The sequence below is a fragment of the Argentina silus genome (genome assembly GCF_951799395.1).
Source record: "Argentina silus genome assembly, chromosome: 5".
In the NCBI taxonomy this organism is placed as follows: domain Eukaryota; kingdom Metazoa; phylum Chordata; class Actinopteri; order Argentiniformes; family Argentinidae; genus Argentina; species Argentina silus.
In genome coordinates this window covers 19,948,517-19,974,465 of record NC_139659.1, presented here as the reverse complement: position 1 = coordinate 19,974,465, position 25,949 = coordinate 19,948,517, and the positions used below count along the sequence as shown (strand labels likewise).

Here is a 25,949-nt window from a genome sequence, read left to right as displayed (position 1 = left end):
GAAAATGTACAGAGTCTTATACTGAGGTAAGTACAGTATGTGCACACAAGTGCATGCCCAGCATCGTGAGCATGGTTGCAGACTGAATAATGAGTACCCGCATTTGATGCAAGTGCATCTATATCTGGTCTATAGAGTATATGCCAATAACCATAGAGCCAAATAGTATTCACTCATATGAAGTGTTACTATGAAGTGTAAATTAAAAGTATTTGATCTTGAAGAAGCACTCGGTTTGTTATGGCATTTGTGTTAGTGTGCAAGTACTGTAGCAAGTATTTTTTGTTACTGAGGTATTCAAACTATGCCAGATCCTAACTTGAATATATGCATAACTCGATTTTGTGCATATATCTCCCATAGATATCAAGTGAAAGTCCAAGTTAAGCGCACAGATCACAAAAGAGTTCCTCAATAATAGCTTGTGTGTTTAACATTATTAGTTTAATGCTAGTTAATAGCAATACTATTCTTAGAAATATCTTCTTTTTTTTTACCATTGACATTACTATCATAGTGTTTTCACTGTATAGAGAGTGGATTATAAGGTAAACCTGCTGTCATTATGTTCATGTTGTAAGTGAATGCAGTTTTTAGCGGTGTCCATTCTGTATGCATTCTATAACACATTTCTAGAAATATACCACCTAAATTAGAAATATACTCTGTAACACAGGGATTTCTTTGTTAAATAAAATGTAAGGCACGGTAGAGTCTTCTGGTTAATCTTGAAACGTTGCATCTGTGTTTAACCCTTTTAATGCCTTTTCCAAAGCTATTTTTTCAGTTAATCATCCTGGCCTGATCTTTTCATGAATATCATCCAAGAAACAAGAGGCATTGTGGGAAGTGAGAATCCAAATCACAGGTTAAGTAAGGTAGCATTAGTCAACAAGCATGAAGGAAACAAAGATAAAAACATAAAACGGAAAACAAAGTCTCTTCAGCTCTTATGATCCAACCAACCGCTCCAGAAGGCTTTGTTGCCATTCACACAAAGATACTAAAACAGACAGGGGCAGAAACCTCAGGTCAAGGGGGAATATCATGTTTTTAAGTGTCACACTCTTGAGTCTTTGAGTCACTTTTAGTCTTTGACTGAGCAGGTGGGACATTGAGATGTTTGGAGATGGGTGGGCTCCATCTGACATCAGAAAAGGCTGGTGAGGGTAGTCTGGGAGGGGCTCATAGAGTCGTGGGAGTCCAGGCCCAGCACGGCGGTCAGTACGGGGTTAACCGTAGGCATGGAGGGGCTCGTCAAGTCTGTCAAAGTGGTGTGGGTGCTGCAGGGGCTCATTGAGCCATTTGAGAGCTCAGAGGGGGGGCCTGAGGGCGACCCCCCTGGTAGAGTGGAGCCGTCCGACACCTTGTCCACCCCTGTGCTCTCCTGACGGAGGATGTTTCGTCTAAACTTGGCCCGGGCGTTCTGGAACCACACCTTCAGAGAACAAAAGAAAAAAGAATGTGTAAATGCATTAGAAAATATTTGTGTTATTGTAAACTGAAGGCTGGGATGGGGGGATGGCTTTCAAGAGAGAAAGGGGGGATGGGTAGAGAGAGAGTGAGAGAAGGGGGAGAGTGTGTTTCAAATCAAAATGACAAACATGAAAATGTTAATACATCAAAGCCAGATGACAATTTTGTTTTCCTCGTTATGTTCATTAGATCTGTTTTACATCGTGTCTGTTTTTTTTCTAATTTGTACTCGTTTATATTTGTGCAAATGGTCCATCATTTTGAATTCCCATATCAAATGCTTAGCAGTTTGCAACATAACTCACTGACATTTTTTTCTCTCATTGAAAAACAAAAGCAAAACCTTTAAACACTCTCTTGATTATGACTAGGGCCCTGAGTTTTCATGACCTGACTAGGATAAACTTATCCCTGGTTTAGTCATGTGGTCAGGTAAAGCTTAGCTATGACTAATACCAATCTCCACTGAGGTGGACAAAATCTATCTTTCATATGTTATTATGCAAAAGGATTATGTTGAGAGGGATAGAAACAGGTTTGACCATTTCCAGGTTTTCTGGGAATTGATGATTTGAGATAATCATATTACTTCAGTGATTACACAAATCAAAAACTTCCTTTTTAGATTTGCCTTGCATTTTGTACCACTATCAGAGTACATACATCACATCCAAGCAGTACAGTTTGCAAGATGGCAATATAGGCTTAATTACAACTACGTTATATGTAAATATCAAATCGAGCATCAGGAAGTGACTGAAAACAATGTCCCTAACCACACAAATCAAGTCTACAAAGTAGCCATTCCAACCCAAGTATAGATCTCTTTCTTGTACAGTAGGTTGATATTACCACACAACAGAGCATTGTCTCACAGCTCATCATCAGCATGGGCAAAATGAGGGCTTTCTTACCTGCAGCACCCGTTTGGTGAGCCCCGTTTTCTGGGCCAGCTGTTTGAGGTCCTTGGCGTCCGGGTTGTGGTTGATAGCAAAGTAAGACTTCATGGTCCGTAGCTGGTGGTGTTTGAAGGAGGTCCGCATGCGCTTGGACTTCTGGCTTGATGAGTAGTGGGAGTCATGGTCCAGGTGGTCTCCGTCATTCTCATTGCAACTCAACGCTTGAGGGAGACACGATGATACACACAGGTTAGCTTATGGTTCAACTGATAACCCACGCAGGCTGGAAGTTAGGAGGCACATATCTATGTCATTATTCCTATCAGCCATTATTATTTTAGCAATGTTTCTTTATGGCACAGCTAAAGTGCATTTATGTGTTACTGTAATGAATGGTAATGCTATGGCAGGAAATTGTGTGTTATCTATTAAATGATACTCTTGATATGGACTGGTTAAGTTAACACAGCAATCACTATTTCTAATAAATGGTAAGTGAATGCGGCCCAAAATTCAAGTATTTTTTTGTCACATGTTCTACTTTGTCATCAATGGAGCCTTGACATGAATATCTCATATTGCTTCTTATGAGTAAGTGGTGTATGTAATATAGATTACAGTTCCTATTGTCTGTTATTTCTTCTTGGTGATCCTTCATTTTGTTCCAGTACTGTGTTTATTTTCACAGTGAAGCTTCAGAGGCTGAAGATGAGTCTCAAAGGGAAGCTGAAACGGTCCATTTCACATAACAGTATTGCTCTGGAATAGAATATTTTCCTTTTCTGGCTATTCTGATAGAATTATTATCATTCCAAATGATAATATCATTATTAGTATTATTAATATAATATTACAATTATCAGTAGTAGTAATAGTATTGTTAGAATAATCATTATTACTGCATTTCAGTGGCTCCAGTGGCATCAGTGGAGAAATAATTCAAATCTGATACTTTTTACTAAATTGAATCAAGCAAGAGTAACATATGTAACATATGTATACCATGCAGTTTATTGCATCGTGGGCCAAACCTTCGGCAATACTTCCATAACTCATCAAGTGCATTGGCAGTGGTTGAAAGCTATGCATTTGCATTTCTTAAAAATAAAAAATTAACACAGTGATTACAAACAACATTAACCAAAATTATATATTTTTTAAATTAGTAGTTAGAATGATTGTTATCTTTACTTGCAAGACAATACCCCATTGGCATTTTTTGGTGGTGTTGCGGTTGTGTGCAACGGTCAGAATCTAACCAACTGAAATTGTACACTCACTGAACACTTTATTAGGAACACCTGTACACTTTCTCATGGAGGAGGTGGTGTAATGGTGTGGGGAATGTTTTCATGGCACACTTTGGGCCTGTTAATACCAATAATGTTGAATGCCACAGCCTATTTGAGTATTGTTGCTGACCATGTGCAGCCCTTCATGGCCACAATTTACCCATCTTCTAATGGCTACTTCCAGCATGATAATGCGTCATGTCACAAAGCAAAAGTCGTCTCAAACTGGTTTTATGAACATGACAATGAGTTCAGTGTTCTTCAGTGGCCTTCCCAGTCACCGGATCTGAATCCAATACAACACCTTTGGGATGTGGTAGAACGGGAGATTCACAGCTTGAAAGTGCACCTGAAAAATCTGCAGGAATTACGTGATGAAATCATGTCATCATGGACCAGAATCTCAAAGGAATGTTTCCAACATCTTTTGGAATCAATGCCACGAAGAACTGAGGCTGTTTTGAGAGCAAAGGGAGGCCCTACCCAGTATTAGTATAGTGTTCCTAATAAAGAGCTCCGTGAGTGTTGTGAGATGATTGAAAGTGCCATTTTTTTTAGAAGTCATAATTACAACGCTCTAGCTCTGTACTATTACAATGTTGGAGTAAGATTGATATTAGAAAGTTGTAGCTCAGTTACATGGTACAAATTAACAGTATTTTAGATGTTGTAATTGAATGGTTATTTTGGATTAGGGTTGTCATAGGATAGTCACCATCAAACATTTCTAAACCGTTGCACATGGGTTGAATATGAACGTTTTCTTAACGTCAGCATATGATGTCTATGTAACTCCCAATTTAGTTTAAGTCCATTTCTGAATCCAGACACAATTGATAATACACCTCCATTGAGCTCACAAATGTTAAGAAGTTTGAACATTATGCAAAGCCTACTGTATATCAATAATGGCATAATGTAACAAAGCTAAACATGCCATGAAGATAAAAGGTTAAAAAAATGCAACTAGGATGAAATCTGTTTTGAAATATTTATTTCAAAACAAATAGTAGTAAAAGTAATGAAAAAGGATCAAAGTAAGACCATTTTGAAAAGACTTTTACAACAACAAAAAACATCTATTCTTGCAAATATCCAACTATTCTCTGTTTTATGGAATGTCTTTACAACCTCAACAAAAGTATTTGCCCAAGTTTTTAATTTCTCTGATTCTCTTTGTTCTGCTGCAGTGGACTGGTAGAGAGAACAATACACTGCTTATCAAAAGGTTATGGGTTCAAATCCCAGATAAGGTCGCAAAGTACAATGAGCATTCTATCAGAGTACATGAGCAAAATACTTATATAGCTTATGTTAATGTTAAGTAAAGCATTGCAACTTTACTGTAATTAAAGGGTGCAGTGGCTACACTGACAATTGAAAAAATAAATATGCTACATTTTTTAAAAGCGGCAAATATGTGCATATCCTTCTAAACAGCTGAGATGTAAAAATGGTACGTAAAAGCCAGTGCTTGACCTCAACACTAGATTTAAAAAAATATCTTTTGTGGACCAAAACAGCACTCTTTACTGAACGTTCTTTATCACGCGACCTCATTCCCTGATCGCTAACGATTTATCACACTATTTCAAAGCTCATATCCTACATACTGGACCATTGTGTTTTCTTAGTCAATACTTGACAGAAATGTTGACACTGAACATTGCATCAACATCCACTCATGGGCAACCTTATTACAATGTTTGATCTTGACATAAAACTAGCCTTTACAGTCCACATGCAACCTTGTTACACAGTTGTGTGATGACTGTAAAATGCTGATTTAAAAAAAAAACTTTTCAACTGATCAACAATTTAGCAACATTGGATGATGACGATCTAATGACAACCATAAACCAACATGGTATGATGGTGTATGGTATGATCTGTCTGCTAACCATAACCATCCGCATATAGAGGAAAATGGTGTGGTGCAGCAATGCATTATTTGACTCAAGATGCAACACTGTAACAAGGTTGCCCACTGTTTCCTAACCAAAGGGAAATTAATAGAACTTGAATGCTTTACTTAACATAAGCTATTTGAGTGCTGTCTCCATGCACTACAATTTAATAAACACTGTTCTTTATGACCCCGTTTGGGATTTGAACCCATCTTTTGGGCTTTAGTACATTGTTCTGTCCACAATGCCACTAGTCCACTGCTGTAACACAAGAGTAATAATTGGGTTCGGATTCAGAGATTCAGATCAGAGAAATTAGAAACTTGGGGAAAAACTTTCCTTGAGGCTGTAAAGACATTCCATAACACAGAGAATATTTGGACATTTTGAACATTTGTAAGAATTGTATTGTTGTTACAATAGCCTTTTCAGATAGGCAAAAACTAAAGTTTGATCTTTTATAGCCTAAGTATCCATTTGGTTAGGAAGTTCATGTTACATCAATATTAGAATGTTAACATTGTATTTAAGTAAATAGGCAACATTTTAAAAATGATTATTTTCAACTGTGAGTGTCTGATCCTGACTGTCAACTGCCAATGTTAAGAAAATATTCATTTTCAACTCATGTGCAATCATGTAGCATAACAGATGATGAGCATCAAATGACAATCTTAAGTCAACCTTGAAAAATAACCATTATATAACAACATCTAATAAACTGTTAATTACAACCAACATGTGACGAACCAGCAACCATCAAAAAACATTGTCAATCCAACATTCCAAAAGCTACAGAGCTCCAGTGTTTGCATTTTGACGTTTTAAAAAACAACAATACTTTCACAACTGCTGTATAACATCACTTTGGTTAGTTTTTGACTGTTGCACAACTGTGACACCATATAAAATGTCCATGGGGGAGCCATCCCCTAAATTACCACATTCTATGGTGCGACATTATTTGGTTTCAACATTGCCCACGGTTATTTTCCATCGTCTTTCTGTGGTTGGCATATGACTGTGAATCAATGTATTTTTAAGATGTTTCATACAATGTCTTGAATTAGACGTTACTGCACCATATTATTTCCCATCATGACTGATATAAAACGATATAACCAACAGACAAAGTCAGTTATAACATCAGTTTTCCTAAAATGCTCATGGAGTGGCAATGTATGTGTGCTGGAATTCAAGCAGAAACACAGAAAGAAACCACATTTTTACATTTAAAAAATAGTAAAATGCAGTCAACGAGCAATGTGGATTTCCAATGGTGCGGGTTTGACTGAATTTGACCCTACAGCTCCTGATGCCAGTGAAAGGAATGTTCTCAACAAACGCCCTCAGGTGGCAGTAGAGCTCCAAAATAGAAAAAGAGAGAGAAAGAAAGAAAGAAAGAAAGAAAGAAAGAAGAGAGGAAGAACCATCTCTGTGATGCTATTGATAAAGGCCTATTCGTAGCAATAAAGCCTGTTGTTGATTAACTTACATACAAATTACATGTTTTGTTCAATAGGCTTCCTAAGTTAATTAAGTGCTCCATAGGCTATCGATTATTTGGAAGATTTCACCAGAAATCCGATTTAAAGGAGAACAAATATATCGATACTAATGCGTTTCACGTTGTGCATGTAAAACCATACCATACTCTTTACTTCACAAAGTTTTGCACTGTCCCAGACCCCCGAACAACCAAATATAATTTTACTACGCATGCGCCTGCAGTGTGGCCCTATGTAGGCCTGGTTAAAACTAAAATGTCATGCTAAATTGTATATGCCTAGTCTTTACACACTGTACATTGCAAAATGTTAAGCGAACAGAAATCATAAACGTTTTATTTGTTTTAGCTCAGGTTAGGCTATAGGCCTACTGGCCTAAACCTTTCGAAAATGATCTTTTGTTATTCAAATTTAATCACTGAGCTGTTTGGCAACATGGAAATTAAGTAAGGATTTTATCGTTAGAGCCTATTATCATAATGCAGCCAAGACAACCTATCATTAGCCTACTCGTCCTATTATTCTACTATGAAGGAATGTTATGCAATAGGCCTATAATCATCGACATAATTAGGCTAATGCCCTATTATCATAATACCTATAATGTCAAAACCATATGGCCTTATCTAATAACAGCTAATAGCAGCAAGACAGAAGTGAGTGATTCCTTAAACTTACGGAGCTTGGGAATCGGTGATGCTGGGCAGTTCTTTATTTATAAAAGGATAATATATTCCTAACTGCAGGAGGCATTCTCTTCAATCTGCACAGGGGAGCTTTTTATTCATTCTGCAGGTTTGCCCATGTTCTACAAGAAATTCGACATTGATTTACAGAACCAAAATCCCATGAGAATTTCATCACAGAAGTAACATAGGACAGACTGCTTCCTCTCTCTCTCTCTCTCTCTCTCTCTCTCTCTCTCTCTCTCTCTCTCTCTCTCGTCTTTTATTGAAGTCTTGGCCCTCATCTGAGCTATTTTACACTTGTCTGCCTCTATCGTCTAAATATCTTTCACATCGGACCGAAGAGTAGTGGGACATAATTAATTGACTCAGTAAGATAATTTAAAAGGTATACCCTTTTCAATAATTAAGGGCTTCAATAGACTAGAGGTGAGTATGGACATAAGTAAGCATAGGCTGCTGAAAACAGGTTATCTAAAAAAAACTAGATTGTGGTAAGAAATATAGATACGAGTCAGGACTTCGTCACAACACGAACGCCCGAACCCTAACTCCCAAGTGCATATTGGGCCAGAGGCCTCCAAAATTGACTTTCTCACACGTCCGATTTTGACAATAGATAATTGTGCAATAATAAATTAAGTTTTTATTTTTAAAACATGATTGAGAGAACCCAAATAGTATCAATTTATAAGTAATATATCTTCCACTATCAATCAAACTATCTTCCACTATTTGCTTTTCACTCACACAGCATCAAATTGTGTGTGTATTGCCGCATGTGCTATCGCGTAAAATTGATTGAAACACAAAATGTAGGTCTTTTAATCATGTTTTAATCCCGTTTCAGTATGTAATGTTCCCGCATCATGGATAAATTCGTCTGCTCGACCTATTTGATCAATCTAAGGTCGTGTTTGGGTTGTAAATTCAGTTAGACTCTAAGGCCTATTTCAAACTACTAATTTGAATGTGTCCATTTGTTTCACTCCCTGTTATGAAATTTGATAAGGGACATTGACAATAGCCACATGTTATGATTTCTTTGAGCTCAAAAACACCCTGTGTGTAAATCTGCCTCTTGGCATTCCCAAATGAAATATCAATTGTAACCCACATGGCAACGGTTGTTTATAAACTCCTACCTGCGTTATAAGCGGCCAGATCCGCTCCAGGCCCGGGACTTTTTCGCTTCCTCGGCCTGCCTTTTTGCACCGTCCCAACGCCGCTATAGTAGGGCAGTCCCTGAGAGTTTGTCGTCCCCGCACCAAATCCTTTGCCCGAGGCTACATCCGCGTGATTGAAATGCCCTTGATATTCCCCTTGTATGAGTGTCTCAAAGTGTAGACGGCAGTAAACAAGGCTGTCCCGCATCCCGAAATGATCTCCTGTGGTGAGCATTTTATTGCAGGAGGTGCAGGTGAAACAGTTCAAGTGGTAAACCAAGTCCCTCGCCCGCATGACCATCTCCGACGCCGAGATCCCGAGATGGCACCGGGCGCATCTCTGGACAGAAAACCTCCTGCTTGGGAGAAGACAGCGTATCACAAGAACACGTAGAGAATTTAGATTCAAAACAGGGCAAACAACGAGAATTTTGATTTCAGAAACCTCTGTGGTGAGATATAGCTAAAGAGGCGTAATAACGTTTGTTATTGTTGCCTTGTACTAGGCCTTAAGGGGGCATATTGGCCCAATTCAACTGATATATGATAGGCATATGCTCTTTTAGGCATATATAGGGCGTATTTGTGATTTAAAATGTAGATTTTCTACATATATGTCAAGATATGTCATTTTAGGAAGGACTTCTAAACATCCCAAAACTCAGAACCACGGTAATGTGAAAATGAATGCTTGGGAATATTGAACATTAGCTTATCAGCATTATCATCAGACAGCACCAACAAGGCCTACAGACGAGTTAGCCTAATTTGATAGTTTTTGTTTGTTTGTTTGTTTGTTTGTTTGTTTGTTGTCATTGTTTATTGTAGCAATAGCTTTGTATAATGTGTTACCTGTAGTAATCTTCTTTGCAATATATGCTTCCGTCTTTACTGAAACAAGTCAACTCGGACTCTAGGTTGAGTTTGCACTCGCAGCACTTAAGACAGCGCATGTGCCACTGTTTGTCCACCGCGAGCAAGTAGTAGCGGTCGGATATTTTCCCCCCGCAGCCCGCGCACAGGGCCACACGATCGCTGTTGATGGACGTCATACTCTGAGGGGGGGGAAAGGAAATAGCTCTTATGTTGACATTAACAACAGCTGTTTGGTAGGCTATCACTTATGGATCTACATTTCAAGATAGCAGCATAACACATAACGTAAAAAGCATAAAGCGTCTGGTTTTGAAGGGTTTTCATCCGTGTAAACAGCAGGTCAAATGCTAACACCACACAATGCAAAAAAAAATGTGGATTATAAAAGCAATGGGCTGAACCACAAAGAACAATTTTGGAAAGGTAGTCTTATGGGTGTCATGTGATATAGGCTTCGAAATTAGAGAGATGTGTCCAAATAAGTAAGGCTATGCACATAATTCACATGACAGAAATACACAAACAATACACAGCTAAACGAATTGTGCTGACAACAAAACATAGTAATTTAAGCCTATTTTATATTAGGCCTACAATAGCCAACTGATATAATCAAACATCAGCATCAATAATAAGGCCTGAACTGAAAGTTATAATCTAATAGGCTATTTTAAATAAACATATTTAGTTTACAGGCCATATTCAACACTTTCAATAATTGATGTATTAATTAATATTGAGTTCGTAGGCCAATAAATAGAATATGACGCTTTAAACCTAACCCAGTTGTAGATTAAATCAAAACTTTAAGTTATTTTTCGCTATAGGCCTATATACCTATACTATAAAAACGATTCATACTCTATGAAGTATTTTCTAAATTTACGAGAAGCCAATTTATTGTTTAGAAATGATCATTCGTTTAGGGACAAAAATGTGCACATGATATCGTAGAATTAATGAAGGGATATGAATAGACGTGCATTACCTTAAAACGGATACTTATACTAACTATACTATAATATGTATAGGAAGATGTTTAGATTTTCAATATAATCATAATTTAATGAAATTCTCAGTAGGTTACTGTCAGTCCACCACAACCCACCGAAAATCCAAATCCACCTTGAAATCTGAATCTAAAAATGTATATAATGATTTAGCTTTTTAGATTGTAAGAGGCATACGGGAAGATACAGGCTTAGGCTACTCATACATGTGCAAGTGTAGGCTGTATCAAATGTCTTCCTATGAACTATACTCCTTTTTCCCAAGCATATTCCCTCATAAATGTTGTACCCAAGGATCGGCCTACTTCCGAAGAGTTCGTTTCCTCAAAAGCGTACATACCGTCTCAGTTTCCCCCATGTCTATTGCTGAACTGATGGCAGTAGAACCGCCCTTCGCTCTTCGGTCCATTTCGTCGATGACCCCCTGCATTTCACCTCCGGGGAGGCCGTGAAACAGCATTGCGTGGGCTGGAGGGCTATACACTTGTCTCCCCCAGACCTGTAAGGCAAAACTTCGATGAGACGCAAACCTATGCCATGCATTGAAATGGTTCCAATTGGTTTGATAAAAAAAAAAATCCAGGCCAAAATATACAAAAAAGATAAGGAGTTACGGAGGCCCTTTTTTAACGATTGTATGGCTATGATAAAAAGAAAAACATTACAAAGTGTTTGTTTGTCATCCTGAAACACGTTTTCAATAGAAATGCACTATATGCATAATTACAAGCACGAGCTCCACATAACAACGATAAAACATACCAGCAAAGCACGGTGTAGGTGAATTGAATAATCGTGTAATTTGCGGATTTCAGAGAAATATCAACGCACTGACTTCAGTCGGTCATTAGAAGGAAGTTGTCGGAGAACAGCGAAAACACTCGCAAAAGGGAAAAAAATTGCTCGTTACAGGAGGCAAAAGTATTCCACGAGACAATATGAGAAAAAAAAAGACAAAATACTAAAAAGATTCTGGCTGGTAGATATCCGTAGTTGCCCTTCACTCTGGCGTTGATTCGTGAGTGTAGGACCACACAACACAGACGAATTTCAGTGATCGTTGATGCTGATGTAAAGCTGCCCAGGTAGCACCAACAAATGTTAATAAACGAAAGACCAAAATAACAACACGACGAACTAATGCGTACGATTATACGACCCAGCCTATATTGTTCGTGTCTGCGGGTGACCACAAAACTGACGTTCTTTCCTGACGTGTAGGCTACCCCTCTCTTCGGCTACACGAGAAGTGTGTGTGTGTGTGTGTGTGTGTGTGTGTGTGTGTGTTTGCGCGCGCGCGCGCTCGTCCGTGTGTGTGTATGTGATTTAGGAGGAGGAATTTACTATTGGTTCGATCTGTACAAATCCCTTGTCAAGACTCCCCGTAGCGGCCTCTGAGTCTCGTTTCGCTTCCTACCTTCTCCGTACCTATAGTACTCCGCGCCTTTTTCTACTGGGAGTCCTACGTCATGCAGCCTTTTTACTCGTTCATTGGTTTGCAAACGTCATCAATTTGGTAATTACCACAGATGCATCGAGTTTCGAATTTTAAAGGCAAAATGTTGACCTAACTGCAAGACCGTAATCTCTTGATGTTGGTTTCGGCCTATATGTTTTATAATTGGCATGCTTTACTTTTTGTAGGCTATACAATCACGAACGTCGAAATCAATGCAACGGCAAGGCAACCCTCGTGTATAAGTCATTATATTACTGTTATAGGTTAAGTGAAGTCAAAAGGATTATTCCCAATTTGACCCTTTTCAGATTAGACTACAATTTTGTAAACGTCGTTTTTCAAACGTTGCAATTGTTGTCTATATCAATCTATTGTATGATCATTTGCACAAGAGTTTAAGGTTGAAAAGTCATGCGATGTCTCGTGCAAAAAAAAAACATATATAATAATGTCAGAATACCTATTAGCGTACACCATTGTATGTCTTAATTTCGGCCTATAAACAAAAGCATGGTGCTTGTCATAGGAGGTGTGTGTGTGTGTGTGTGTGTGTGTGTGTGTGTGTGTGTGTGTGTGAATTCGAGAGCGTAATAAAACGTGAGAATAAAGCTAGCTCTCGCGATCTATGAGAGAATAATTAATTTGTCAATTCCAGGTGGTACATTTGAAGCTTTCATTCTTGTGATTATAATGACTATATACAATTGATGTTGTTTTTCTTATTTCTACTTTGTGGGCTATCAATTGTCACTGTTTTTTGTTGTGAGAAACTGAGATGAGCGAAAGTGCATGGACAGACGGTCAATGTAACTGCGGTGAAACGCCAAACATCTCAACAAAGGGAAAGTGACAGGTGAACAAATCACAGGCCCTCCGTTACCTCACCGCACCTCTTAGCAACGTCATCCGCTGACTCCTGCACCATCTGTTCCCGAACCCCGACAGACGCATTCAACACAGAATGCTGGACCAGCTCGGTCGCAATACCCGTGACTAAACTCCGACAAAGAACAACAACGCTATAGCCGCAGGGGACTTCGGCTTTCGGTCGGCCCGACACCATACTACCAGCACTGAGCTGCAATACACGTGATTAATACATGTAATTAACGGCCATTGAGCGTGGCGTTACATGGTCTTTTTTCATATTTCTTCATCTGTCAAGATGCAGGGGGCTAACTTTTTTTGGAAAAAACATATTTTGGTATTTTTATTTGAGAATGAATTCTTTCTAACCACAATATGTAATGCAATTCAAATGAGAATCTTATAGACCTACAGCATTTATATAGGCCTATATATTCTTTTTAAATGTGCATATGCGAAGGGAAAAATAATAATAATAAATACATAATATTAATAATAAATGATGTGATCATGTTTGGTAATAGGCATAATAGACACATTATTTGTATTTTTGCAGGCACATAAAATAAACGTTCCTCACCAAAGCATGCAACCGAAACAGAAAGTTTCCAAGTGTTACTTCAGTGTTCAGTTTTCAATGTAAAGATTATGTCGTTTAGTCAAGCGATGCTGGGATCCCAGTTGACACACACAGTTCGTGTGCCAAATGAGACGCACACCGTCTGACAACTTCGTCTTACCACACCGAGAACTTAACTTCATGGCGATAATTCATGACACAATATTATTCTTCTGGATAGAATTCTGGACAAGGAGTTGATAGCAAAACCTAGTAAAAAACCTAGCTCCATTCGTTTTGGATACTCATTGCTATTAAGCTGACGGATGGGGTTTAAGAAATGTAACCCTCAAATTCATATGGAGCGATGCAAGGACTGATGGTCTGAAATCAACATGATATTGTTCTATATTTTTTCTTTTTCTTTTTAAGATATACATTATTTGTTTACAAATACATTGTGTCCAAACAATTGAGTAAGACAACCTTGTGTATTTGGGGTTATGATTGAGTAAGATAAGCCTAGGCGCATGAGGCATTTATGAGTTGTATCAACGGGCAGCCTAGGCATTAATTGAAATGAACATTGAACAGCAGTACATATTGTAGACTATATGTTATGTTTAATATAAAATGTATCGTCGTGATAATAGGCCTACCTCTCTGCAATTGGGCCTAATTATTGTGCTGAGAAACTAGTTTTATGTTCCAATGCCTTTAGTTTCCTATTTTCTGTAGGCCTATAGTTGTTTAGTTTAGCCTATTCATTTACACAACTGACTAAAGGTTATTATCTAGGTATTACATTATCGGGGTCGGGATTATGATTAATAACGACCAGTAGGCCTACAAACTCGATTCCCAAAATGATTAGCAAATATTTTGATGAGGCATAGGACTTTTTACGAGTTTACAAGTTAGGAGTTTACGTGCGTTGAAGTTTGGCGAGTGTTCGCCAAACCAGACAGTAACTCACACGTTCGTGAAGTTCATCTTGAAGTGGAGTGGAATTGCCTATGTATAGAACAATGCATTATCAGGCCAGCAGCGCTGTTCTCAGATCAGCTTCCTCCACTGAAATACCAACCTAAATGGGTAATAAGAGGTTAATACAGAAGACTGACACTGGACTTGGTCTCATAAAACACTTTCGCCTATGTCATGAGGCGCGCACTTTGACAGGCAAGTGCGCAACAATCTGAAAGCGAGGTTAATACATGCGTTAGTTTCCAAAATGGGAAAATATGCTATCACAAAGTGGTATATTATGGGCTATAATAATCATGTTGATTAAGAAATGCCTTTGTTACAGTTCACATTCATAATGTAGGCATACGCAACGCGCTTTATCCGAAATGTAGACTTTATGCTGAGCTGTAAAAAATAAGTAGCATCTTTTTTTTAAATAATATGCCACACAATAAATCAAGATATTCGCTGATGTATATGTTTAAGCTTGCCAAAACCTATTTCTGGGCATCTACGACATGTAAACTTGTTAGTTCTATGTTTGTGGTCCTTTATCAATGTGTAAAGTAAAGCGGGAGGGCACATTTCGCCCAACGACGCACGTTGGCTGCTCCACGACTGGTCTGCAGCTCTCGTGAATTGACGAAAGAGTTGAAGTAGCCTACTACGTGAGCTACGAAGGGTTTCGGGAAATCCGCTGAAATTGCCGAAGGCTCGTACGAATGACTTTACGAAGTATAATTAACGCTACGAAGCTTTCGGGAAACTCACCCCTTGTAGCCTATAGCCGCTCTCGCTGAACGTCTCCAACACCCTTGAGCTTGTTAGCAATTGTGCCCAGTACTGCTTTGGTCCTTATTTATCAGCCAGCCCGCCCGTGTGCCGCTTCAAAAAGGTATTTTTTCATTAGATCTGTGATCTCAAACTTCATCACTATTTGCAATCAACATCTAGGGCTTACCACAAGAACATTTACAATCTGAAAAAAAGGCCAGGCGGGAAAACGCATTTCACGTATGCTGAATAAATGTAAGTACAAGTGAAACTTGTGTTTGTTTTAGATGAATAGGAATTAAAAAGATAGCATACACGTAGGCCTGCTCTACCATGTCGGGGAATCAAACGAGATAATTGGCGTCAAAATGCATGTGTTTCTGATTTGGTGTTAGAGGCGTCAATGTAGCCTTTTCTTTCTCCACTATCACAACATTTAGGCATGCCCAACACTTTCACTTTGACAGGATAGTCTGCGCGCTTGTCAGAGGCGCGAGCGCATGCTCTGGCAAAACATATGGCACATTTTCGCTCACACATTCAAACAATATGTTATTGTGTATCACTTGCTAAACCGCCCTGAAACGACCTTGTGCAAACAACGAATTAAGAACGATTTGAGAAAATAGAAGAACCGAATTTCTCTTTTGAATACAAAAAAATAACGTCTCGCCTTTTAAACGCGTTTGTAGCTTGTGTGTGCAGTGCAACCCACCAGAACCAACGCAAAACTCCGTTTCTTTTGTCCTTTTAATTGTGTGTTCAGTGTCAAAACGATGTGAATAGGCCTACTCTCAATATTGCTAATTTCCCACTTGATCTAATGTCCACTTGACCTTATTATATAATCATTGCTGGTATGCGCTTCTCTCTCTCTGTGTGTGTGTGTGTGTGTGTGTGTGTGTGCCTGCGCGTGTTTTGTGAGAGAGAGTGCGCGTGGGTGTGAAGCTATAGCGACAGTGAAGTATACCAGTGAAGCCTGGCACAGGAGACTGGCATTTGAGACCATATGTGGGGCCAGCGTCTGCTGTGGCATGCCAAATGACACAGCATGGATTATCTAACCTATTGGACATGTTTCAAAACACAATTCATGCATTTGCCATGAAGTGACTGGATCAAATAGGCATATTTATGTTAATGTCATCCTTGGTTGATAAGGTTTTGGATACATGTGAAATATATGCCGACGCAAAACATTAGTGTTTTCAGATTATCAGTTGGGCCGAGTCAAAAGCCTATGTTACGTTAATTCTGATATGCCTCCTCTGTGGCATAGCCTACACAGTATGGGTCTCATTTATTAAATGTGAGCAGAAGAAATGTGTGTGTAAATCGTTCGTATGTGCAATTACACATTTTGGCATTCACTAAAGTTTTCGTAGGCTATTTGAAATGTGTTGTGTTACGACTACTCGAGATCACCTACAGGCATATTCTCTTGTAGCGAAACATTTGACACAAAGCTTACATTTCCAAATGGGTTATTATTGCTTCTTCACAGTGCAGGAATAGTCACTGAGCTTGACATTGACAGTGGTTTAAGTTTTTAATCATCCATTGATTTATTCAAGAAGTGGAGGTAAATCACATTGGTTGGCTATATACAGTATAAAAGCAATCGTTCAAAAACCCAATTCCATGCATAGTTTAACATCAAACATTTCCAAATGTTTCATAATAATATTACTATTAATATAATAGTTTTCCTGTATAACGTTTCCATGAGATCTGCCAGAGATTGTATATAGCCTACCCCTAAAAGAGGTTTTGACGCTGCTCTGGCTCAGCTGACAATTCGCAATCACTGACTGAATGGGATGGGATAGGCTTCTCTGAACTTAACTTCCTCGAGAGGATCACGCCTTATCATAAGCAGCAACATTACAGTCAGTAGGCTATCATGTGATAAAAGATGACGCGATGCACTGTAAAGCAGAATAGCTCGTGTCAGATTGTAACATTTGCAGCAAAAGTCATGTTGCTGGTTGTTTATTTCACATGCGCAGAGCTGTAACTCTAGGTCTCAGCATATTTCCTACCATTCGCAATCTCAATGATCAAGACGCCTCCCGGAGATCTACAATGAAACTGTATTTCGCGGGGAAGTGTTCACCAATCACTGCTTGAGAAAAACTACCAAATATGGGAAAATGAGGGTACAGTATATGGTAATGAACTCCATCGTGAACGTACACATGCGCATGTTTGGATTTATCAAACCACTTAGGCCTACAGATATAGGAACATTTTCCGAAGTATAGGCTATATGGAGATATATTACTGCCAATATTATTGTAAATGAATACAACTCACAAATGTGTACCATGATCCGCAAACAAAAAACACTAAGCACAAACCACACACAAACACCTCTTGATTTGTATTTGCAAAACATTATTTTATTTTAAAGGTCCAGTATGTAACATTGAAGCTTTCTAAAAGCTTCCCAATGGGTGTAATGACTGTTTAATCGGTAGCGATCAGGGAATGAGGTCCCTTGAAAGAAATATTTAATTTATCAACGCTATTTTGGTCCGGGAAAAGCGTTTTCTAAAATGGAGTGTCCTACCAGACACTCGGTTTGCATATAAACATGTTATTGCCAGAGGTGTTCTATGGGGACTCACCGATTTTCGCCTTTCTGTCTCTGGTGGCTGCCTCTTCGAATTGTGTGCACATTCAGAAATGGGGGGATGGGGAGGGGGGGTGATTATATTTATATTATTATTAGGGAGGATGTTGTTGTTTGAATATTCAAACTGAATTTTGCCGCTGTGGCAGATTTCCATAAAAATTACACCCTGCTCCTTTGATTTGTAAATACGGCTAATGATTTGAAAATAAATGCTCTTACATTTGCAAACAATATCATGAGGTGTGAATACAAATTAAAGCGGTGACAAACATATTTCCAAAGTTTAAATAAAAGCATTGCTTTGTGTAGGTATCCAATCATTTCAATACAACACTTTAGTGTTATATCTTATAGCATTTGAGGATTAAATTACGCCTGTGGATTTATTTTCATTTGGTAACAGAATTTTGGCATTAGCATTCCGCCTGTTCATGGAGAAATGATTCACAAATGCATCTCATTTGGCTATCTCTAATGAACTATAACATCTTTGCTCAACCCTGTCCCCAAAATATAAGTTTAGACATTTTCCGTGTTTAGTAGTTTCACCTGTTAAGCTGTTACCTATGAAAAGTCCACTATGGACTCATTGTATTGTACTGAATAAAGCTTTGCTAAGTCAAACATTTGTCAATGATCATCATTTCAACTGACAAGCTACCTACTTTGCTAGCAATGCTGTGGAGCTAGCAAAGGGAACTTACAATTTTGAAAGACAAACAAGCACCTTCGTTAAAATGCCAGCTAGATTAATACCCTCTTTAATCAACTATTTTTTAGTAGATAAGCAGTTGTGGAGGGAAGAAAACCTCTTCCGAGTGCCCTGGGCACGGTTTAGGCCATACTACAATCTTCCGCACAGCCTCATCAGCTTAATTCATGTCTGGGATTTTGCACAATACTCTGTGTTGCATGGCTCGGTGAATGGTTAAGGTTTTATGGTCGTCCCAAGGACCCCACTTGGCATATACCTCTTCACAAACAACGATTTATGGCCAAAACGATGTCAGGCAACAGTGGAATGTTCATGATGTCTTTGTGGCTTAGACTTTGCGACAATCGCCCTCAGAGTATAAACCATAATAAAAATCTACAGTATGGTACAAACCAAGTCGACGCTGAAGCCTTTCCAGCCTACAGCTTCTGCCAAGATGGTCTAGTTAAATGGAGATAGTCAACTAAGATAAAAAAACAACAATACATTTGTGGATCATTTCTCTATAATGTGGAATGTTGTAACGTTTTGGTATGATGAGCGGACCCAGGTGCGGTGCATATAAAGGAGGCAGAGTAGGCAGCGATACCAAACAAAAGGATTTTTACTTGAAAGTAGAGAAGGCAAAACAGCATACAAACACAGACTTTACTCGAAAACAGAAGGGAGAAAACAAAGTCTCCAAAACAGTACTCGTATACACTCACCAAACACTTTATTAGGAACACTATACTAATACTGGGTAGGGCCTCCCTTTGCTCTCAAAACAGCCTCAATTCTTCATGGCATTGATTCCACAAGATGTTAGAAATTCCTTGGAGATTCTGGTCCATGATGACATGATTGCATCACGCAATTCCTGCAGATTTTTCAGGTGCACTTTCAAGCTGTGAATATCCCGTTCTACCACCTCCCATAGGTGTTCTATTGGATTCAGATCCGGTGACTGGGAAGGCCACTGAAGAACGCTGAACTCATTGTCATATTCATGAAACCAGTTTGAGATGACTTTTGCTTTGTGACATGGTGCATTATGATGCTGGAAGTAGCCATTAGAAGATGGGTAAATTGTGGCCATGAAGGGATGCACATGGTCAGCAACAATACTCAAATAGGCTGTGGCATTCAAGCAATGATTGATTGGTATTAACGGGCCCAAAGTGTGCCAAGAAAACATTCCCCACACCATTACATCACCTCCACCAGGAGAAGATGTGCAAGTGTTCCTAATAAAGTGTTTGGTGAGTGTATATTCAAAGGCTACAGACTTAACTTGAAACAGAAGGGAGAAAACACATTCTCCAAAACAGTACTCATATAGATTCAATGGCTTTTGTATCTCAAGTGATCAACACACGGTGCACACACTGTGAAGACTGAGCAGGGAGTGAAGGGGAGTGAGGGTACATAAAGCATCAGTGACAATTAAACACAGGTGCAGGTGATAAGTCCATGATTGAGTGAGTGAGTGAGTGAATGAGTGAGTGAGTGAGTGAGAGAGTGAGAGAGTGAGGCGGCACAGTGGGCGGCCGGAGGGAGACACCTAGGGACCGCACTGGGAAGTGCCCCCCCATCTGTAACAGAATGTTAGTGCCAAAATTCTGTATACAAATTAAAACAAATCCACATATGCATCTGCAAATGCAGAATCAACAGTTCTAAATGCAAAAGTATTGGATACCTACACAAAGAAATGCATTTATTCACAACTTTGGAAAGATGTTTGTCACTGCTTTTGTTTTCATTCACACATTGTGACATTTGTTTGCAAATGTAAGATAATTTATATAATTTAGAGCATGTATTAAAATGGTTTACACATACAAATGTGTTTTTTATTTTTTTTATTGAGGAACTTCCGTTAATAAATGAGGCCCAGTGTGTCCATTTTACCAAGTTTATCGGGTACCAAAGTTAGGGTTGTCAATAAGTCACAACCAAGGAAAACAACATTATGCACAACCCGTATGTGTCACGGTTCCATATGGACACTAGGGGGCATGGAGATCGCCCCATGAACATTCAGGCACACAGGTGCTTCTTATTATTTCATTAGGACATTTCTATTTAAGTTGTACATTTCGTTATTCCTGTGTGGTAGCTTGACTCTCAGCTGTGGTATGTTCTCTCATGATCCTCTTGGACTGTCTCGTTATATAACTCTCTAGTTGTCTAATTACGTCTGTTTGTTATGATTTTCTAAAGTGGTTCCTGTCTACCCTGTGGATTACTTTAAGTAAAGTGGCTTTGTCTTTGAACTTGTCCTACCCCACACATCCACACAGTATGAGAGAGAAATAAACTTGTTAGAGGAGGGAAGAGATCTGGGATGAATTAACTCGATGTTGGGCCAACAATGTCACTGGACATATATCCTATTTACAACACCTTATACAAACCTTCACGACCGAACAGTGAAATCCATTATCTCATAACAATGAATGGCAATAGTAGGAAATTTACCATCATATTACAGTATCAAACATCACTTTTACACTAAACCCAATACCTCGGTTTTATGAAGGTGCACACAGCAGCTCTAGACCATTTGTAATCGAATGTATTAAAACAGCGTGGCATAGAAAGCACCCCTCACAGTATAAACACGAAAGAGCCAAGGTAGGCTACGTCCTAAATCTGTATGCAAATAAAAATACCCTTAATTGAATAAATGCATATTTATTATCTGTGTCTGGAATAATGTTAGCTCATGCATAAAACATGGCGTTGCCCACATCTGTGCGTAGATAAAATATGATACGGTGAGGATCAGTCTTACAGAGTTTAGTGATATCTGGTGTCCACATGTGCTTGTGTTCTGCAACACACTGCTCGTACACTGCAAACAGGTCATAAGTAGACTGTCAATGAGGGATATATACGTCCTGCCTGTAGCCTATGTAGGGGAATGACAACACTATCGGAATGGTAAGTGGGATCCTTGGGACGAACCTTAACCATAACCATAACCCTTACTTTAACTGTTTAAATCTCAACTTCAATGGTCAGAGGCAGGGGCTATTCAACCAACCAATGATTAACTTGTGCGTGTGCATCTTCATGCTGTTTTGATGGTGCGCATGCTACTATAGCTGCCTGTTGCTGCTGGTGTCGTGTCACTATGTGTTCCCTTGTCAGATAGTGTTCCCCTCTATTATCTGTGGTTTTAAGAGGTGTCTAAGGCTACATGTAAAGGCACCATTTGCAGGATTGCACCCTCTTTTGACTGTAGTGGGAATTGCAATGACAATGCAGAATGGTGTCTCCTCCTCTCTCCCTCCCCTTGCTAAATTCGAACTGAAACAATGAATCTATAAATAATTTTCATGTTTTTCTACAGCGAATGTCTTAGTTACTTGACCTTGAAAAAAGCGAAAGACCTGTGTGGTTGAAATGCAGTCGTTATTTAGTTTAAATGAGTCTCAGAAATGAGCCAGCCATCGGAAACACATTCGCTAAAGTTAATCCCTCATTCCCCAAACAAGACATGTCAGACATGCTGTAATGTCAAACAGGACGTTTACTAGAGGAAATCATCAGAATACATGTTTGAAACTTATTTGCACACAAAGGCTTCCGTTGTTTAGGTCAGCTTCCAGCAGTGAGACATGCTTGCAGCTCCCAGGCAGTACAGTATGTAACCAATGAGCCACACACACACACAAGTCACAGGTTACACGCCCACAGCAAGTAGTAGACGCCCAGAAATGTTTTGGAAGGGCCAGGTATTGGCGGGTGCACCCACAGTCACAGACTGCTGATGCATCATAAGTAATGATTCAGTATGGTTATTTAGTGACATTTTCAAGGGGAAAAAGATACATATTGCACCTTTAATTGATGATGGCTTACTTACATGTGGTTATTGCATTCCAAGTGTTTTCCAGAATTTTTGGAATTGATGTTAATTGATGTTGTCGCAATTTGTCAATTTAACACCAACATAAATGTATCCACTTCTACAGTGGATGGCCGAAGAATTCTCACCATAATTAAGAAAACTGCCAAAACAACTGTCCCACAGATCAGAAACACTCTCCAGGAGGTAGGCGTGAATGTGTCAGAGACTACCATCTGTAGAATACGTCACTAGCCGAATTAGGCTTCACTGCAAGGTGCAAACCACTATCCAAACCACTTATCCTCAAATGGATGGTCAGGTTACAGTTTGATAAAAAAGTACCTAAAAAGCCTGCAGAGGTATGAAAACAGTCTTGTGGACAGATAAGACAAACATTATCATGTAGCAGAGTAATTGCAAGAGGAAAGTTTGGAGAAAAAGGGATCTGCCCAAGATTTACAGCATACCATCTCATCTGTGAAACATGGTGGAGGGGGTGTTATGGTTTGGGCATGTATAGCTGCCACAAGAACTGGCTAACTTATCTTAATTGATGATGTAACTGCTGACAGCAGCAGCAGAATGTATTCTGAAGTGTACAGAAACATATTGTACTGTATGCTGAAGTACAAGCAAATGCCTCCAAATTCATATCACAGACAATATCACTGCCATCATACACTAAGACAATGACCCAAAACATACTGCCATAGCAGATTTTGTAATTTGGGTGAACTATCCCTTTAACTGCAATGTTATTTTAGACACCTGTTACTTTAGACCTGCTTCTGGGTCCTGTTTCTGTAACTGGGTCCTTGGCTTTTTACCAGGCATACCTCAGGTTGTACATTTTTTTTTTTGCAACACCACCTCTTCCACACTGACCTTCAATACTGGTGCTCCTCAATGGTGACTGCTAGCACCCTACAGTAGCACCCTACAGTAGCACCCTAGCAGTAGCACCCTACAGTAGCACCCTAGCAGTAGCACCCTACAGTACACCCTTGACTGTGCGGCTATAAGCAAGCATCAACTCCATCATTTAGTTTGCTTATGATACATCTGTAGTAGGCCTGATTACCAACAACAAGGATAGGAATAAAACATAATAATAACAATAACAATAGAAAACATTATATACAATCAATAGTACTAACAGTGAGACAATTGGCCTTGGGTGAAATATATACAAATAAATAATATGAATATAAATAAACAGCAATGATGGAAGTGGGTGTGAGTATATGTGTGTGTCAGTGGTATGCAGGAGTGAGCAGCAGGTAGTGTTACTGGGCAGCTGGGGGTATCAGTTCAAGAGTCTTATGGCTTGGAGGTAGAAGCTGTCTCGGAACCTGTTGGTGGGAGACTGGATGCTCTGGTATCATTTGCCAGACGGTAGGGAAGAGAACAGGGCATGCCTGGGGTGGCTGTGATCTTTGGGCCTTCCTCAGACACCTCTTGGAATAGATGTCCTGTACGTCTGGGAGTTCACTCCCTGTGATGTACTGTGCCGTTTTCACCACCCTCCGCAGAGCCCTGCGGTCATGGGCGGTGCAGCTGCCGTACCAGACAGTGATGCAGTCGGACAGGAGGCTCTCGGTGGTGCACCTATCTAAATATCAGATGAGAATGTGTGCGTCTATGATATTCATGAGAAACACCTCTCAAATCGAATGCACATTTGATGCATAAATCGGAGATTGTCCTCCGTTAAGGTGATTTGCAATAAAATGAGAATATACCCCTTACTCTCTCACAGTCGGTTCTTCAGTATAAAGTCTCATACAGTACGACCGGGTTCAAAGACAGTTTCTACCCCCAAGCTGTGAGACTGAAGAACAGCTGAATCTCGAACCCATCATCTATTTATACAAATTGCACCTCAATACACACCACACACTGCTGCTGCTGGTACTGTACCACTGTGTGGGCCCAGCCCGATGCCCTCCACAATGGAGGACAACTTTATGTAGAAGTTTATTTTTTTCGAAAATTACAACCAACAAAATCCATAACAATAACAAAAACATGCAACTTGAATATCATCATAACAACAATCCTCATTATTTGACCATCATCATTCCTATACATTGTTTTGGTTGTATCCCAGCCACAATGTACAAATAGATGTAGAAAAGCAGATTATATGTCTTATAGACCCATTGTATTCTTTATTTTAGAGACACTGCTGCTATTGTATTATTGCATACTACTGTTATTGTGCCACTTTGAGTTACTATTGTGTTCTATTGTGTTTTCAAGGAGAGTTTGCGATTAAGAATATGCAGTGAGCCAAATGACAATTTGCTTAATGTGAAAATGGAATTCCAAAATTGTATAGACTTCCTCGTTGAAGGGACTGACAATTATTGTGCAAACTGTGAATAATGGTGATGATGCATATTCTGGTCCAGTCATTTGATTTGACTGTTACAGTTCTTCTGGCCAGCATCATGCGATTCAAACGTAGCTGAATATAAGTATTGTGGTATATGTAGTTGATAGTGGGGCAGAGCGCGATGTAAAAGGCTGACTTATTTTCCTTTAACAGAACTACAACTCCCATACAGCTCAGTGTAGGGTGGTAGTGTGATCCGCGCGTGGAGACCATGGCGTTACCCAGGATTGTCTGACGGGTTATCAGGAAAATAGCCCACGAAACCGGGTCAACGCCCCATACATACGACGCTAGGTTCGGATATTGTGAGAAATAAAGATGGGGTCACGTATCAAGTAAGCGTCATTTATTTGTTGCCTTTGCCTTTAGTGACCGAAATGTAAGTAAATGGTTCTCACGAGTCATTGTGGGAGAGAGGGGCAGTGCAAGGCCTGGACTTGTTGCGACAGACATAAGGACTTATTTAACACCCGTTATCCGAGTGATGAAAGAATAGCCATCTCTTCTCATTAGGACTATGTGTATATCAGACACTGCTATAGAGAACTCTGATTTGTGTAGCCTACACACAACTGTATTGTCAATATGTCCCGAAGCGTAGCCCACAAGGTAAAGGGTATGTAAACATTGGAGAAAGGTATCCGGTTTTACACCCATGCAGGGCTAATATTGGCTGACTGAAAATAACACATGTAGCGATAATTATTAGGCTACTGTAACAGCATCTGCGTAATTAACTATAATGGCATTAATGTTACTTATGTGGGCATATACAATGTGCATATGCAAGATACAATGTGTCAGTTACAACCTCCTCCTCACTGTTTTTTTTGCTAGTAAGTACATCGTTGCCCTATTTGTCTCGCTTTTCACTGTCACTGAACAAAAACACTGATGCTGTAGAATGTA

The 25,949-nt window shown here is 39.3% G+C and overlaps 2 protein-coding genes across 2 annotated transcripts in view; one reads left to right on the top strand and one right to left on the bottom strand.

Annotated features, from left to right (window-relative positions):
- Positions 1 to 1,150: 1,150 nt before the first annotated feature.
- Positions 1,151 to 11,363, bottom strand: LOC310804347 (LIM/homeobox protein Lhx2-like; the record flags this gene model as incomplete). The annotated part of the gene is given in 6 exon segments (XM_083669537.1): positions 1,151 to 1,438; positions 2,391 to 2,596; positions 8,914 to 9,290; positions 9,787 to 9,989; positions 11,161 to 11,298; positions 11,301 to 11,363. Coding segments are annotated over 6 exon segments (1,275 nt in total).
- Positions 11,364 to 25,256: 13,893 nt separating this feature from the next.
- The window catches only part of dennd1a (DENN/MADD domain containing 1A), a 103,152-nt gene continuing 102,459 nt past the window's right edge, over positions 25,257 to 25,949 (top strand). The window contains exon 1 of the mRNA XM_083669354.1: positions 25,257 to 25,375. Coding sequence (XP_083525480.1) covers positions 25,359 to 25,375 — 17 coding nt within the window. The 5' untranslated portion in view covers positions 25,257 to 25,358. The remainder of the gene's footprint in view (positions 25,376 to 25,949) is intronic.